Here is a 15,945-nt window from a genome sequence, read left to right on the forward strand (position 1 = left end):
TTTCACTTTGTACTCTCTATTCACATCAAAGTAACATACTTTTTATACAGTTTGCTTGAAGAATTACATCTCATGTGTACAGTAACTTCGGAGATATCGACCGATGTCTCCCAATGCTTGTTGCATTCAAGTCTCTTCATAATACATACAAAATGTTTAACCCCAAGGTGCTAAAAAGTGTTTAAAAACTACACATTGATAATTGTTTTGGAAGTTGTTGCACAATTTATTCAAGGACATAACATACAGGCAGACATAAAGGCTGCAGGCTCTTTCATGGTATTGTATATTTTATCCACCTGCAGAATGTGATCATCATTTAAGCATCTTTTTTGTCCACATGCCAATTATCAATGAAAGAAAAATCAAGGACACGCAAAAGAAGAACGAAAGCACACTTGTGGCTGTGTCTCAGGTATCTGCCTTCGGATGCCTCCCTGTGGAGATCTTCTGAGTCAAACTGGGCCAAATGCTACATAATGCCCCCAGGACATTAATAAAACCTGTTTATTCAGCATTAGATCAAACTAAACAGGCATGTGAATCTGGCAGATAGAGCACTGCATCTGACCCCTGTGAGTCAGTGCTGGGTGTGCAGTCATAACTTCCTGGAGCAGCTTCAGTCATGGTATTACTGATGCAATCTGTATTAATGTAATAGTCTTCTCTGCATTGCTCTGTGTTATTGATTGTTTTCTAATGCAATGGTGTTTGTCCATTGCTGTGCCAGTGGTGCTCCTTTTAGACTGTCCGACCTACACATTTTAAGACATGCAGGGTTTGTTTCTGTAAATAATCCATTACATATATTATTTATTCATATTAATCTGAAGGCCACAGTCCATAATGTACATTAATTAACGAGTATAAGTAAATATATGAACTCTTCTAAATCATAATAAACAGCAAACTGAACAGTGTATGTACGCTCCTGTGTTTCACTCCATGCACTTCCGTTATTTCCCATGATCAATTCTCATAAAGTACATCTTGGGTGGAGCCATCGATTAAGCTGTTCAAATCAATACATTTCCTCCATTTAAATCACTCAGTTCATCAACTCCTTACATACCAGCGTCTGGTCTGGTGCCACCCTCTCAGGCCAGTCTGAGCATTTCCCCCGCCTAGTGCACTGACGATGTTAAGAACAGGGACGTGTCTCTCCGTTCCCCCCCCTCAGCCACAGCTGATTTCAGGAATGTACGAAGCGCTGCAGGATGCTTAGTGTCCATCTGTGTCTAGATGGACAACTGTTGGAAACAGGTAATTTCATAAACATTTCAGCAGTTTAAATATTTTACATTTCTATAACCTGCTTATAATATATATTATAATAATAATATATATTCATCTCTGTCAAGTCCACAAACATTTGACATCATGCAGCCCGTCCTGACTGCCAGGCCGATACGTAACAAGAGGATTTACTTCTGAATTAATTGTAGCAGTTTGATCGATCCAATACTTTTTCAATAAAACAAATCATTTGGTATATAGGTTTTGCTCTCTTTTTGTGGAACCATCTTCCTATTCAGTGCTTAATCTGTTCATTTATATCATGATATGGTATTCACAAGTTGAAGCCTATCCACTCGCATCACCATGACATTTTACACATGCTGCTCCAGACAAGACAAGGCCCAAAGGAAAAACTTCATTTTGGCCACTCTATGACCTTTCTTCTAGCGCCCTCCTCAGGTTACAAAGTTAATTTAATGTCAACGAAATGTAGTTTGTAGTTTGCTGCAACACACAAACACAAAAACGAAACTATATTATAGCATGAATTAAGGAGTATCACAGCCTGAGGAAAGAAGCTGATCTGACGTCTGGTGGTACGTTAGCTGATACTTCTATATCTCTTGCCAGATGGCAACAGGGGGCTGTGGCTGGAGTGGGTATTGTCTTTTAATATCCTTTAGGCTCTTTGTGGGGACCGCTTGTCACCAATAAAGCTGATAGTCAGTAGATACTGTTCTGGGTGGTTTTTACCACCTGCTGTAGAGCGCTCCTGTCTTGATGCTCATCCAGTTTGTAATTTCTCCAGTCAGGAAGCTTTTTATTGCTACTCTGTAAAGTTGACAAGAAGTTGGCACAGAAACATTGACTTCTTTCCAATTTTATCCAGAATAGATCTCATGATCTTAACAACAGATTCAGCACATTAACAATCTATTGCCTTTAATGAAACCCTGCCTTTTATACCTCTTTACCATTCTTTATTTGTTATGCCTTGATTCTTATCTTCCAATAATCTTCATTTCTGATCATTTCATTTTGTTTCTCTCTTGCCCTCAATGAACAGTGTTTACTGTTCTTGTGTATGTGAGCATGCATGCCTGCCTCGGAGCAGACAGGGCAGATGTATCCTGTGACAGAGACTGTGATTGCTTTGGGCAATGAGCTGTTAACAAAATATGCAGTCATATTTCTTCTGTGATGTTATGCACTTGTATTCATAGTTAAGGCAGTTAAAAGGAAAGTTATTTATTGAACGTCAGATGAAGTGTGTTCCCTTTTTCTGATCGCTGAACCAAAGAATTTGAAGAATAACGCCTGTTTCTGACAGCTTGGTGAAAAGAACTACAGTAGTATCTACAAACTGGTGTGATGGTTAACAAGCCACCTACATCACTGTCAGTTAATGACATAAAATCCCATAATATTTCTAATACAACCAATTTAGTTCATTAAGGCGTGGCTACATGGTCTCTGCTTTCACTTGTTAAGGAGCTGATATGAACACACATGTGTATGTGGGCTTGGTGTAAATGACTAGCAGTTGGGGTGCATTTTTGAAATAATGTGTGAATGCTCACACATTGGAATAACTGGAGAAATATCAAATTGTTCACATTTTGCCAACATGGCATGGACTCATTATCACCCTCTCACATTATCACTAAATATTGCAGATTGCAACCAACTGAATACCCCTCTGCTCACTCCTCCCTTTCCAAGACCGAGGTAGCATGAGCTGCAAAAGAGGCCATCCTACCGTACTTCATAACACTACTTTAAGGGCAATGGAAGTCAGACAGCAGCTGGCGATACCGCAGCAACGTACAAAAAAGCATGCAAGGATCTCACCGGAGCTGTTTAGTTGGTCAGTTCTGGGCTACTGAAGAAACGTGGCATTACTATTTCTTCTAATAAATAACCCTAAATATTACACGTTGTGCCTTTAATTTGAGCTTTTGTAAATCTGCAGGATGCATATATAATAAACCAAATTTAAATTCTAAATGTAAATGAATCTGCACAAGTTGTGACAATTTACAAATTACAGGTAAATGGACTGTATGTAGAGATTCCTGTAGCTGCCCTGGTTTGTATGAGCCCCTTTTTATGAAATGTGCAAATATAAAATACTCCTATGGCACAACATTACTTTAAATATTTGTTTTCTCGGGGCAAAAGGCATATCTGTTCAAACATGCAAGGTATGTTGGTCGGAGGACTCTTTGTACTGTGGCATGTATTGGCCTGCACCTGACTTCTGCAACTCATTGCACTAATAAATCTCTTCATCGTCACCACTGGAGTCGTATTTGCATCTGTGCAGCGAGAAACAATCCTGCAGGAAGTCGAGAGCTCACACACAAAAGTCACAGTAAGACATATATTGGAAAGATCTTCAATAAAGGGAAAATGTATTAGAATCAAAAGTAAAATTATACTCATTATGCAGAATGGCCTGTCTGCAGAATGGCCAGAATGGCCTGTTTCCGAATATAATGTATAATACTATATGTTTTAGTATATAGTTATATTATACTAAGTTTGTCATTGGCTACTCTTGAGGCAGTAGATGATAGGTTGGTTTTTACAAACAAATATCTGAAAAATAAAGCCTGACAGCGGTTGAAACCTTCATTTTCACAAAGTAGACAATGCTAGGATAAATGTAATAATAGTATGTTCGATCGTAGTTTGCAGTCGGGTAGAATTGAATAGAGGCATTTAAATCAACTTCCCTACCACAATTAGAAGGCTGTGTTTCTGTTTAAAAGGCTCACAAATTGAGTGTCTTTCTGAGATTTATTGTTGCACTTGCAAGCGGGCAGTCAACAGAGTTTCGGACTGAGCGAGAGTGTTGTCAGTCACTCACAGGGTGACTTTATCCTTCTCATCAAAACGTTCTCAGCATATTTTAATACATTGTGTCGTCTTCTGATATTATATAAAGAGTTATTGTATTTGCTGAATAAGACAGCTTCTTATACTGAAAGACTATGCAAAGGAATCCAGGTCAATTTTTTTGGAGAACAAGTCATTAGTTTTGTTCAGGTCATGAGAAGCAAAAGCTATTTACAGTATTTAACACTGTAGCTTACGAGATCAGAGAACCCTGAGGCCATAGGATAGAACCCTGAGATCAGAGCATAGAACCTTGAGGTCAGCGCATAGAACCTTGGGATCTGAGAACCCTGAGATCAGAGCATAGAACCTTGAGGCCTGAACATAGACCCCTGAGGTTAGAGCATAGAACGCTGAGGTCAGAGCATAGAATCTTGAGGTCAGAGCATAGAACCGTGAGATCAGAGAACCTTGAGGTCTAGCATAGAGCCCTGAGATCAGAGCATGGAACCTTAAGGCCAAAGCATAGACCCCTTGTATCAGATAACCCTGAGGTCAGAGCATAGAACCTTGGGGTCAGAGCATTGAACCCTGGGATCAGATCACCCTGAGATCAGAGCATAGAACCCTGAGATCAGAGAACCCTGATGGCATAGCACCTTGAGGTCAACGCATAGAACCCTGGGATCAGAGAACCCTGAGATCAGAGCATAGAACCCTGAGGTTAGAGCATAGAACCCTGAGATCAGAGCTTCCATATTTCTTCACTTTTTAGCTAATGATGGGCTTGTACATACACACACACACACACACACACACACAAACACACACACACACACACACACACACACACACACACGCACACACACGCACACACACATGGTCATTGAAAATGTGTTCTGATTTATGTTCTTTACAGAAAATGAGCCAAGGCCAATGAGTCTGAGTTTAAAAAACGGATTAATCGTATGATTTTTCTTTTGATAAAAAATGAAAACGGGTCCCATTGACCCGAACACCACACATGGGTTGACCTACAAAGGAGACACTAAAGTTTCCCAGGAAAACATGTCCATTCACCACGTGGTGATGCATGATTAGGAAACAAATCTGCAAGGGCATTTGTGTTGTCTCTGTGTTTCACTATCGCAACTGCTGACCGATGAATTTGATTCTGTGGTCTCTGCCACAGAAAGCACTAGAAGGGAGCCTCTGCTTTGTTGACCAGTTTTGGTTACTGTGTTCTTACAGCTTATGCTCACAAACAAGAGGCTGCAAACATGTAATTGCATTATCAAATACTGTACAACTCAGAAATGTGACAGGCGGGATATCATCTTGATCCAATTCTTATTCAGGTTATATAGTTTCTGCTGCCTGCTGTCTACTGTCATGCGTACACCTCTCGCACGGTTGAATGAATTCCGCACTGGCAAAGCTTACCTTGTGGCTGTGAAACTGGATGTGTGTTTTTCATAAGCTTCACTTGTTTGAACCCATCCCAGCTCTAGGGTTTCTGTAGGTGTGAATGTGTGTGTGTGCGTGTGCGTGCGTGTGTGCGTGCGTTTGCGTGTGTGTGTGTGTGTGTGTGTGTGTGTGTGTGTGTGTGTGTGTGTGTGCTGGCTGGGAGGGAGGGAGGGAGAGAGGGAGGGAGGGGAAAAGGTAATCTCGCTCTACACTATATAAAGGGTTGTCAGCAGAACTTCAACAACAGATCTTCATCCACTCTCTCATTGTTTCTGCGACTGCTCCCGCTCCTCAGAAGCTATGACTGTCCTGCTGACACTGCTGGGAGCTCTGCTCTGCTCCCTGACAGTGTTTTCTGAGGTCGTACCACAGGCAGACTTCAATTTACAGGGGGTAAGACTCGAAACTGGGTGACTATCATACTTTTTTATCTTTTTATTTATCTTAGTCACAATATTGATTCATGCTGCCTGTATGCATTTTGTTAGATTCCTGCTCACAACTGGCTCACATGATTATTTAATTGTCAAAAGAAAGTTATTTGATGGCAAGCACAAGATTAGCTAAAATAAGTATTTGACTTTCCCTGATGTTGTAAACTAGTATATACTTTGTGAACAGTTTGTATAATGCATTTAACAGCTGTGCACTTGAGTTTGTTGTGCATTTGTCACACGTTTGCAATAAGAAAGGTGACATTTAGGGGGAATAACGTGGCGCCAACTTTTCCAAACCTGCCATCACATTCTTGTTCACTAATGGACAATTGGGTGTAAAAAAACTGAAGTTGTTTGTAGTGATGGAGAATCACTTAAAAATACATTTGACGTTTGATGTGCCACTTGCTCCTAAATGCAGGCCACAGTGAGTGTTCCTTTAGATGGTGTTAACGTTGGCCTTGTGTGTCCACAGATGGCAGGGAAGTGGTATCTGATTGGATTTGCCACTAATGCCCAGTGGTTTGTGAGCCGCAGAGCCAGCATGAAGGTGGGCACCGCCATGTTGACTCCAACTGCTGATGGGGACCTGGACATATCCTACGCCAGTCTCAGGTGAGTGTGAGAGGATGGAGAGAAAAAAAATAGCTTCTTTTTTTAAAACTACAGTGTTTATCGTGTTTCAATGTGCTCTTTGCAGCTCTGATGGCTCTTGTTGGAGGATGAACAACCTGGCTAAGAAGGCTGATGTGCCAGGAAAGTTCACGTACACAAGTGAGCATGAGTGCACCCACACACAAACACACACTGAACACATAAAGGGATGCATGCAACATTCATTTCTACTATCACGTGATCTGTTTTGCCCTTCTCCCTTTGTCAGGCTGGGGGAAAGTGAACGACATGTGCATGGTCGAGGTGCAGTATGACGAGTACGCCCTGACTCACACCATGAAGAGCAAGGGGAGTAATCCCACCGTCGTCAACAAACTATATGGTAATGCTCTCATGAGCCATGATGCTACACTCTGTCCTGTGAATCTAATCTTCAATATATACATACTGCCAGTGTTAACGTAATGTGGTCCGACAGGCCGTTCCATGGACCTTAGTGCTGATCTGCTGGAGAAGTTCAGGCAGTTCTCCTTGGAGACTGGCATCCTGCCTGAAAATATTGCTTTCCTTCCCAAAAATGGTATGTTTCATATCAATGGAGAGGATTTTATGTTGACAATAACCTCTGATTAAGTGTGATGTGTTGCACTACTCTCCTTACTTAATGTTCTTTTCATCCCTCTTTAGCGGAGTGCCCAGCTGCTTAGTGTTCTGCAGCGGTCATTGTCACAATGCTGTGTGAAGACTTCAACGTTGATGAATATTTTACGTCAAGCGAGATCATTGCCATGAAGTCAACTCAGTTTATCTTCTGTGCTCTCTCATATGTTGAATAAAAGCTCCCAAGGCAACGGAACATGATAAAGTATAATTTCAATATGCAATACTTTTCCTTTGAAGAATCCCTTCAGACATGTTTTCTGACATTAAAATTTGATGTAGTGAGTAATGTGTCCGCTGTTTCTTCCACAAATCAGTTTAACACAAGATGTCTCCTGCTTCACTGAGATGCCCAGTCTCAGTGTATGTGGGTCCTGTTGGTTTTGTTTCCACATTACACAATTGGCTCTAAACTAGTATACTTTTTGTATACTGCTACTAGCGCTGTGGATTTGGGTTTTCCTCAAGTGGGTCCTCTCTTTGTTGGTAACACACTCCTCTACTAATGCGCCAACAAAGGCAGGGAAGACAGCAAGCTAGTTAACAACGAAGGTTTCAAACATTTAGACCTCAAGGACACATACCATGTGTTTTGATGAGTAACACTGACTGAAAACAACTTGTTTGTTTACAAGAAAAAACATCATCATTCTGCTGAGTAAACGGCAAATATCCAAGTGACGTAACAAGCAAACACATTTCTAGGCAGGAGGAAACCCTAAAAAAAAAAGAAAAAAAAAAAGGGGCAAATAGAAGACAAAACGGCTAAAATACTTTGCTTTTATTATCTTTAACAAATACGATGAAGTACATCCATAACAACACAGTTCAGATTTCTGTTTTATCAAGTGTTTACATCTACACGCTTTGTACAGATTTGTATACAAAACAATAATTTACGTCCCATAGAAGTCTAGTTACACTTAACTATACAACAACTTGTAAATGAAATAAATATAAAAACAGGAATAATCACAGGTGATAACAAAAATGTAAAAAGCCATAGTACAAGTACACCACCAGCACCTGTCTTCTGAAGTTGCATCTAGAAAGATATACATTTTCCCTTTCTACTGGCAAAAGTACATCGGAGGGCAAAACAAAGAGTTCAATCCGTATTTTCATAACAAAGGCCAGACAGTTATATCGGGATACTGATGTGAACCTTTTTTGTTTTAACCCAGCCTAATATCGGTATCATACAGACATTTGTAGATAATGATTTTTCTGTGACTTAACAGATATCATGTCAATTCATGAGAAACAACTTTATTAATGGAAAAAGAAGCCGGTTGTCACCCATAATAATGGTGAAAACATAGTTGTTTTTTTTCAAATTCATGGGATTTGCCTTTCCAGGTAGCATTAATGAATTAGAAATACTGTCAGTCAGGGCTTCATCTCTGCTGCAACAACTTACAGTACACTTACTGACATGAAACTGAAATATCATAGCTATATGATAATCAAGTGATGGGGTAATGATGATATACGGTAGGTGCATATGTGAACTTGTATTCACTACCATGACACATACACTATTTCACTGTGTATTTTGTGTTAATTGAATGATCGTGGACCGCTGTGCACAACGCTAAGGGTGATTGTTTCTTTTCTCCGAGTGCTGTACACAGCCGGCCTTGTGTTTTTACCAACACAACGAAAAGCACTACGTTACAGAGTGGTGGGGTTGGAGCACCAGGAAGCACAACAGATGTTTGTCATTCACTCTTCCGCTCCCTCTTTCATACACACGTGACTCGATTACTGCATTCATCATGATCTGTACCAAGATGGCAAGTGCTACTGGGAACAGGTTGCTAATTTTATTTAAGTACATTTTAACAAAATGATGCAAATGTTTTGCAACGCACACTTCAGTTTTGAGACAAATAATTAGGACCATTGTGACTGACAACTGATTGCTGCCTGCAAAATAAAAAATTAAAATGTATATCTACAGAGAGACATCTGCACAATCTGCCATGCACAGTCACCAGCAGAGGGACATGCAGTTAAAAGTGCAAGTCTACAGAGGGGTTCTGTTGCTATCTCAGACAAAGCATTAATGTTATGTACATGTGTATACATTTATGAACAAACATTAGGCTGAGGATTAAAAAAAAAAAGAGAAAAACAACAGAACAGACTAAGTGCAGCACGCACACGCTCCACATTATTCCAATGTGACTGGTGGCGTGCTGAGGGTGCAGAGATTGGGGTGTGATGGTTACTTCAACATTGTTTTTTGTTGTGGCACAGTATTTGGCTCAGTCAGAGTCACTCTGCCTGCACCACATCCTTGTGGTGGCGTATGATATGCTGGTTCTTCTCCGAGGGTCGTCGGAAGCCTTTCGAACAGATCTCGCAGCGGTGCGGATAGTCTTTTGTATGAATGGAAATCACATGTCGCTTGAAACCTGAAGCATCCCCAGTGCTGTAGTCGCAGTACTGGCACTGGTAGATTCTCCTTTCTTTTTGTCCTTTGCCAATAACTACAGTCACACTGCTGGCTAAGCTGGCTGCACTGACTCTGCCAGGCGGGCCAGCAGCGCTGGACGCGGCAGGTGCAGCAGGTGCAGCAGACTTTTTAGGCGTCACAACAGAAGTGTGCGTCTCTGTCCTCTTTGGCTCACTCTTTTCAGGAGAGGCCTGTTGCTCCTTTGTGTGGACAGACAAGATATGGCGACTGAGAATAAAAGGGTCTGCAATTTTGAAGTTGCAGTGCCGGCACTGATGGAGTTTCTTGGTACGATGGGATACCGAGTGCTTCTTCAGTTCAGACGGCCGGTGGAAGCCTTTACCACAGATGGCACATTTGTGTGGGTAGTCCTTGGTGTGAACAGATATGATATGGCGTTTTAGGTCACTGGAGTTGGAACTTTTGTGATCACAGTGGGCACAATGGTGGGTCTTATTCTCCTCATGCGTTAGTCCGTGCTGAATTAACTCCTCCTCCTCCGCAAACGTCTGGAAACAGCGCTCACATTTGTACGGCATCTCTTTGCTATGCTTCGTCTTGATGTGAGTCTTGAGATTAGAGGAATCGGCCGACTTGTAGTCGCAGTAAAGGCAGGAGTACGGCTTCTCGCCCGTGTGTGTGCGCATGTGTTTCTTCAATTCTGAAGGATGTCGAAAGCCTTTTCCACATTCCACACAGATGTGGGGGAAGCTTTTACTGTGAACTGCCAACAAGTGCCGATTGAGCAGTCCTTGCTCAGCCGTTTCATAGTCACAGAACTTGCATTTATGCATCTTGGTGGGCGTTGCAGGCGCCTGGCTCTTGGGCTCTCGATGGTGGTGCTGCAGTCTGTGAGAGAACAGCGCCGCCTGCTGGTGGAACTCCTTGCCACACATTTCACACTCGAAAGGGGCCTTGCTGCTCAGAGCGTGCACCTCCATATGGTTGTGGAGGCTAGCTTTCTTGTTGGTGGTGAACTCACAGTCTGTACATTGGTACTTTTTCCTCGTCAGAACCTCCTGGTGATGATTCTTGGTGTGGCGTTTCAGGAAGCCTCGTGACTTGAACTTTTTACCACAAAGCATGCAGGGGTAAACTGTCAGAGGCTGACCATATGGGCCGATGATGATGGCTGGAAAGAAAAATGACAAGAGGGAGACGGAAATGACAACATGCCCATAATCTTGTTGTTCAAGTAAACTGTCTAAATCCTTTTAAAACTATAACAAATAACCATCTATTTAAAAAGGGAATAAGAACCATATATTCCTTACCAATAACGATCCCCATAAAAGTAACTGATATCACTGACATGTTAAATGTAAAGAAAAAGAAAATGTATATAATTTAATGAAACAAGTAGCCAGACATTATTGGTGCACACATAATCATTATTTAAGGTTGTTCAAAGATTGTTCTGGGATTGCAGATATTTAAGATTGATACCATCTGGAATCAGGAAATGCATACAAATGTCAAATAAACAACGGAAAAATTAATAACTAGGAAGATTAAACCGGGTGCAGCAGCACATATCATTAACTACATTTAGAGTTTCTCAGTATTAGAAGTAGAGCAAATGGCTTGTTTCAAGTAATAAAAAAAGAGCATAGATGTAAATTATAATGTATAATAACCATCACCAAGGAACTCACAATCAACAGCTGATAAGCCTGCACAAAGAACATAACTATTTCAGCAGTTATACTAGTGCTGCAGGTCACAATACACAGTCTTGCTGATGGACCGCACGGTTACAAAAGTCGTATTGGATACAGTTTTTTGACTTGTATGTAGGGCAACTTATAAATGACAGTTTATTTATGTCCATGTTGTCACCGCCTGTCCATCTACGTCATAACCATTGCTTCTGTAAATATACTGATTCTCCAGTTCAGGGAAGGAGTTGCTATGGCATACAGCCATTAAAATGAATCCATTTGACTAATTAATATATTTTTATTATATCTTTTTGGCGAAAATGAAGTGTTATATTTAATTCAAAAAATGTACTTCTTGTTGAAATAAAAGAAATAAAACTTGAAAGTCTGGGTAAAGTAATGTGTTTGCAATCACATAATACATGCTAGAGAATAATTGCAGAGAAAAAAATACTGTACTGAATTGTGAAATTAGACAGTTTCACCATTTTTGTGTTCTGGATTTTCTTGGGCAAGCCTGAAATCATGACTCAATGGAGCCATCCCAAGTATGACCGTGCCTTAACACCATAACATATCTAGAGTCTGTAGCATCAGTGGTTCAGTCATCAGTTAAAGCAGTATGTACATAACACAGCCTAAAATTAGCTCGCTAATGCATCCTTTCTATAACTCCACAGCTCTGAACAGTTACACTGTATGTACGGTTATGAAGTTATGATCTCAGGGTCTTCTTTATGGTGCGACGAGAGATGCATTTTTGGAATGCATTTAAACTTCCAGATCATGAACTTTGAGTTGCTCTTACCTGTCTGTACCTGACGAGGCTCCGACCGTCTCTTGCTTTTGTTACGTTGTCTACCGATGTCATCAACCCCATCAGATTCATCGATGTGTAGCAGTGCACTGGCTGCACCGTTTCTGTTCTCACAACTCTCGCTATCCTCCGCACCTGTGAGACGAACAGAACGCCTTTAACACAAAAATAAACGAAACCAGCATCTGTAAAGCTTAAGGCGAGAAACTCAGAGACGTGGTTGATGCATGATGCACAGGCTTCCAGTGTTGTTTTTAAAGCAATTTAACAGGGTGCTGACCATAAGCAGCTGCCCAGGCCACAGGCATGAAGTCCTTGCTTAGAGACACGCTGTCATACAAGCGGTCGTGAGTTACTGATTCTTCACCTCCTACCACCATTTCCATATAAACCTCATCAGTCACCTTGGACCCACCTGTAGATGAGCCCAACATATACAAAACCAAAAAACTAGTACCGTTTAGTTTCATGACAGTCACACCCCCTCGATAGATCGACGGACTCACCATGGTTTCCTTGATTGTGATGAGAGTCCCCGACTGACATGTAAACCATCTTCTCTCTGAGAGTTTGGCCTGAAGACTCTGTTAACGCCACACTCTCCGTGTCTCCATCGCTGATGTCAACCGATTCTCCTGCAAAATTTAAACACCTTCTAAATGCTATAATTGCGCTATATTTTTGGCATATCCGTCACAAATGTATTTGTCATTCCTAATAGAGGTTTAAGCTTCACAGCTACTCACCCATGTCATCCTCCCCAGAATCAGCCTTGAAGATGTACACCTTTATCACTTCCTGCCCATCTTCATCCTTCTCCACTTCCTGGTCCTCCACAGCTCCCTCAACGGTTACCTCCGTTCCATCCTCGGATACCATTTTTCCAGCTTCGTCCACTAGCGAGGGGAACACACATCACATTGAAGACATGCAAGTATGTGAGCTCTGCCAGCCACGAGCTGGTGACAGTGTTAGTTTAACAACATGTGACAAGATAATGCTTGGATATAGTTTCACCATTTCAGTATATCAATGAACAATATGAAATATATCGCAATTTACATTTTATTTTTGAGCTAGCTTGTCTGAATACATATTACCTAGTCAAGTCTGAGATCAGGTACCATGAATTATCTCAAAAATAGTTGGTTTGGAACTATGTATGGTTTATTTATACCACAGAAAATCACAACGTTGCTTAAAGTTAACTATCTCTGTCATCTCATCTCTCTGCATGTCCACTAACCCACAGTTCAGAGCAAACTCTAAAACTAAATGGTAATGACTAGTGATGGCGAGATGAAGCTTCCTGAAGCATTGAAGATTTCCATCCAATTCGTTCGCTCATGTCCCGACGCTTCACGAAGCTTCATTTGCTCTACTGCGCGACCAAGTGGACAACACATGTAAAACAAGCGGAGTGATCATAACAACACCATGGCTTTGGTGTGTGAAGCTTTAAATTGAATAAATTATGTTTGTGACGCCAATACATCAATTATTAACTTATTAATATTGTGTCTATCTTTATGATATAATGGCAGGGTCAAAATCAAAACCAATTGGGAGAGGGTTGTGATGTGACTGTGGGTCAGTGGTTAGAATATCCGACTTTCAGTCAGAGGATCGGTGTTTCAAGCCTCAGCTCCGCTAGTCCATGTTGATGTGTCCAATTTTTTAAGTCAAAATAAGAACTTTTCCACAGTGCTGGGCTTTTTGAGACTATTTCGCCTGCTTTATGAAATACCCTTTCACAGGCACACATGAAGCTGGGTACAGAGAGGAAGGGGGAAATCCATTGAGTTTCGCTGCCCCTTATATTTCAAATCGCACGGCAAACCCACAAACCATTTTCTGAATCAGTCACGTGGTACGGCCGGCTCGCGAGGCTTCGAACGTCACCACATACGTCATCGACACAAGCCTCGATACGTGCTTCACCAAAATCTACCTGGAATACTCAAGACGTGCATTGAAGCCTCGACACGAAAGGACACATCACTAGTAATGACCCATCCTCAGACCAGGTCCCACTTAGGGTTTGCAATTATTGCAGAATATATAGAAACTGGCTGCTATGGGGCGACTGACTCAGTGGTAGAGCAGGAGGATCATTAATTTGATCCCCTGCTCTGCTAGTCCATGTCAATGTATCCTTGGGCCAGACACTTAACCCCAAATTGTGGCTGCGGTGTGTGAATGGTTGAATCATTAGCTAGGGGGGCACCGTGCATGGTAGCCCATGCCATCAGTGTATGAAGGATGTGAATGGGTGAATGGTGACATGGAACACACTCTGAGAAGTCAGAAGACTAGAAAAGCGCAAGTACAATGTTTAAGATTAGCATTTGTCTACCAACTCTGTAGCTGGACAGGTGTCAGCTGTAAAGAGAGTCAATATTTTGGACACCAAGTCAAACGTTCTTCTAACAACAAAAATAAACAGCATTCTTATGCGATTAGATACTTGACATCAATCTCCCAGGGATCTGCAAATAAGCATTTTCGCTACACTTGGCACATTAACATTATATTGATGTTAATGAATGAGTCCTGCCCTTATAAATAAAGAAACTTCCTGAAACAGCTCCTGTGTGAGAGTTGAACATTCAACAAAACTGACCACATTACAGCAACTTCAAAAGATGGTAGTTACACCGTTTTACCATCTGGCGAGAATGAGTGTCAAAGCACCCTCAAAGTTTTTTTAAGCAATTGCTTCTTGGATAGTTACATTTCGCTTTTTGAGATTCGAGCGCTATGTGACTATGTGTAAAACGTATGATTTCCAGTGGAACAATGGTACATTTAGATTCAATCCCACCACCACAGAGATAAACTTACAGGATATCATTAGGTAATCTCCACACTCATCTTGGTCGTCCTCCTGCTCTGGGTCCAGCCCATCTTCAGGGATGTCTCCCATGGCAACACCTTCCTCATCCCCGTCAAGAGCCATCACGCAGGTTTCAACTGCGACATCTTCATCGTCATCACAGTGCACATACTCAGAAACCACATCCTCAACAGCATCCTGGATGACAAGCTCGTCTGGGGCAAACCTGTGAACTGCCATTCCTTCCCCCTCGCCTTCGGACACCAACACAGTCTCTTGAAGCTCCACAACAAACTCCTGCCCGCCGGCACCACCCTCATCTGGAAGAAGCAGGATTACTCAGTCAATCAGATGATTATGTGTGGATGCTTTAAATGGAAAGTGTTATGTTACTGATTTTGTAATGACTCAATGGAACATACAAAACAACAATTTTCCCATTATCTGGCTAATCAAAGAGTTTTACTTCTGAAACACTACCATGCAGTGATACCGTGAACTCACACACATAACCTGCAAAACATACTTTGTGTGAATAAAAACAGATTCAATATAAGCATGGCTAATTACCCGATCCGTGTAATATTATTTTAGGCTCTTCAGAATGTATTGCAAGCCTGGTGACATCCTCATCCATTGTCCTCACACTGCATTTGTTACTGAACAGCTGAAAGCAGATGATAGAAAGGTTTAGATATTTGGTGACCAAAACTGTTGGAAACAAAGTTTAACAGAAGAACCATGCAAACCTCATCGATCACAAAAACCTCTATAGATACGTTTTTCATTATCATCATCATGTTTTTACTCACTGTTCAGTATGAGGATCATAAAAGCAGACTGAACAAATAAACTGCAGCAGGTCACCCAAATCAATTCACTGCATAATATCAAATATAGACTGACAACTG

General features: G+C 41.3%; 2 protein-coding genes across 2 annotated transcripts; one reads left to right on the forward strand and one right to left on the reverse strand.

The window, feature by feature from the left end:
* The first annotated feature begins 5,806 nt into the window (after window positions 1-5,806).
* On the forward strand, window positions 5,807-7,539 carry LOC306753765 (lipocalin). Its single transcript, XM_079237683.1, has 6 exons — window positions 5,807-5,940; window positions 6,460-6,599; window positions 6,685-6,758; window positions 6,868-6,981; window positions 7,078-7,179; window positions 7,287-7,539. The coding sequence occupies exons 1-6, from the start codon at window positions 5,848-5,850 to the stop codon at window positions 7,304-7,306; spliced, it is 543 nt and encodes a 180-aa protein (XP_079093809.1). The 5' UTR covers window positions 5,807-5,847; the 3' UTR covers window positions 7,307-7,539.
* A 2,000-nt stretch (window positions 7,540-9,539) lies between these two features.
* LOC306753191 (zinc finger Y-chromosomal protein 1) lies at window positions 9,540-15,671 on the reverse strand (the record flags this gene model as incomplete). Its single annotated transcript, XM_079237051.1, has 8 exons — window positions 9,540-9,754; window positions 9,896-10,852; window positions 12,190-12,333; window positions 12,479-12,613; window positions 12,705-12,833; window positions 12,945-13,094; window positions 15,043-15,354; window positions 15,605-15,671. The coding sequence occupies 8 exons, from the start codon at window positions 15,669-15,671 to the stop codon at window positions 9,540-9,542; spliced, it is 2,109 nt and encodes a 702-aa protein (XP_079093177.1).
* Between the last annotated feature and the right edge of the window lie 274 nt (window positions 15,672-15,945).

The sequence above is a fragment of the Taurulus bubalis genome, assembly GCF_910589615.1.
Source record: "Taurulus bubalis genome assembly, chromosome: 2".
NCBI lineage: Eukaryota > Metazoa > Chordata > Actinopteri > Perciformes > Cottidae > Taurulus > Taurulus bubalis.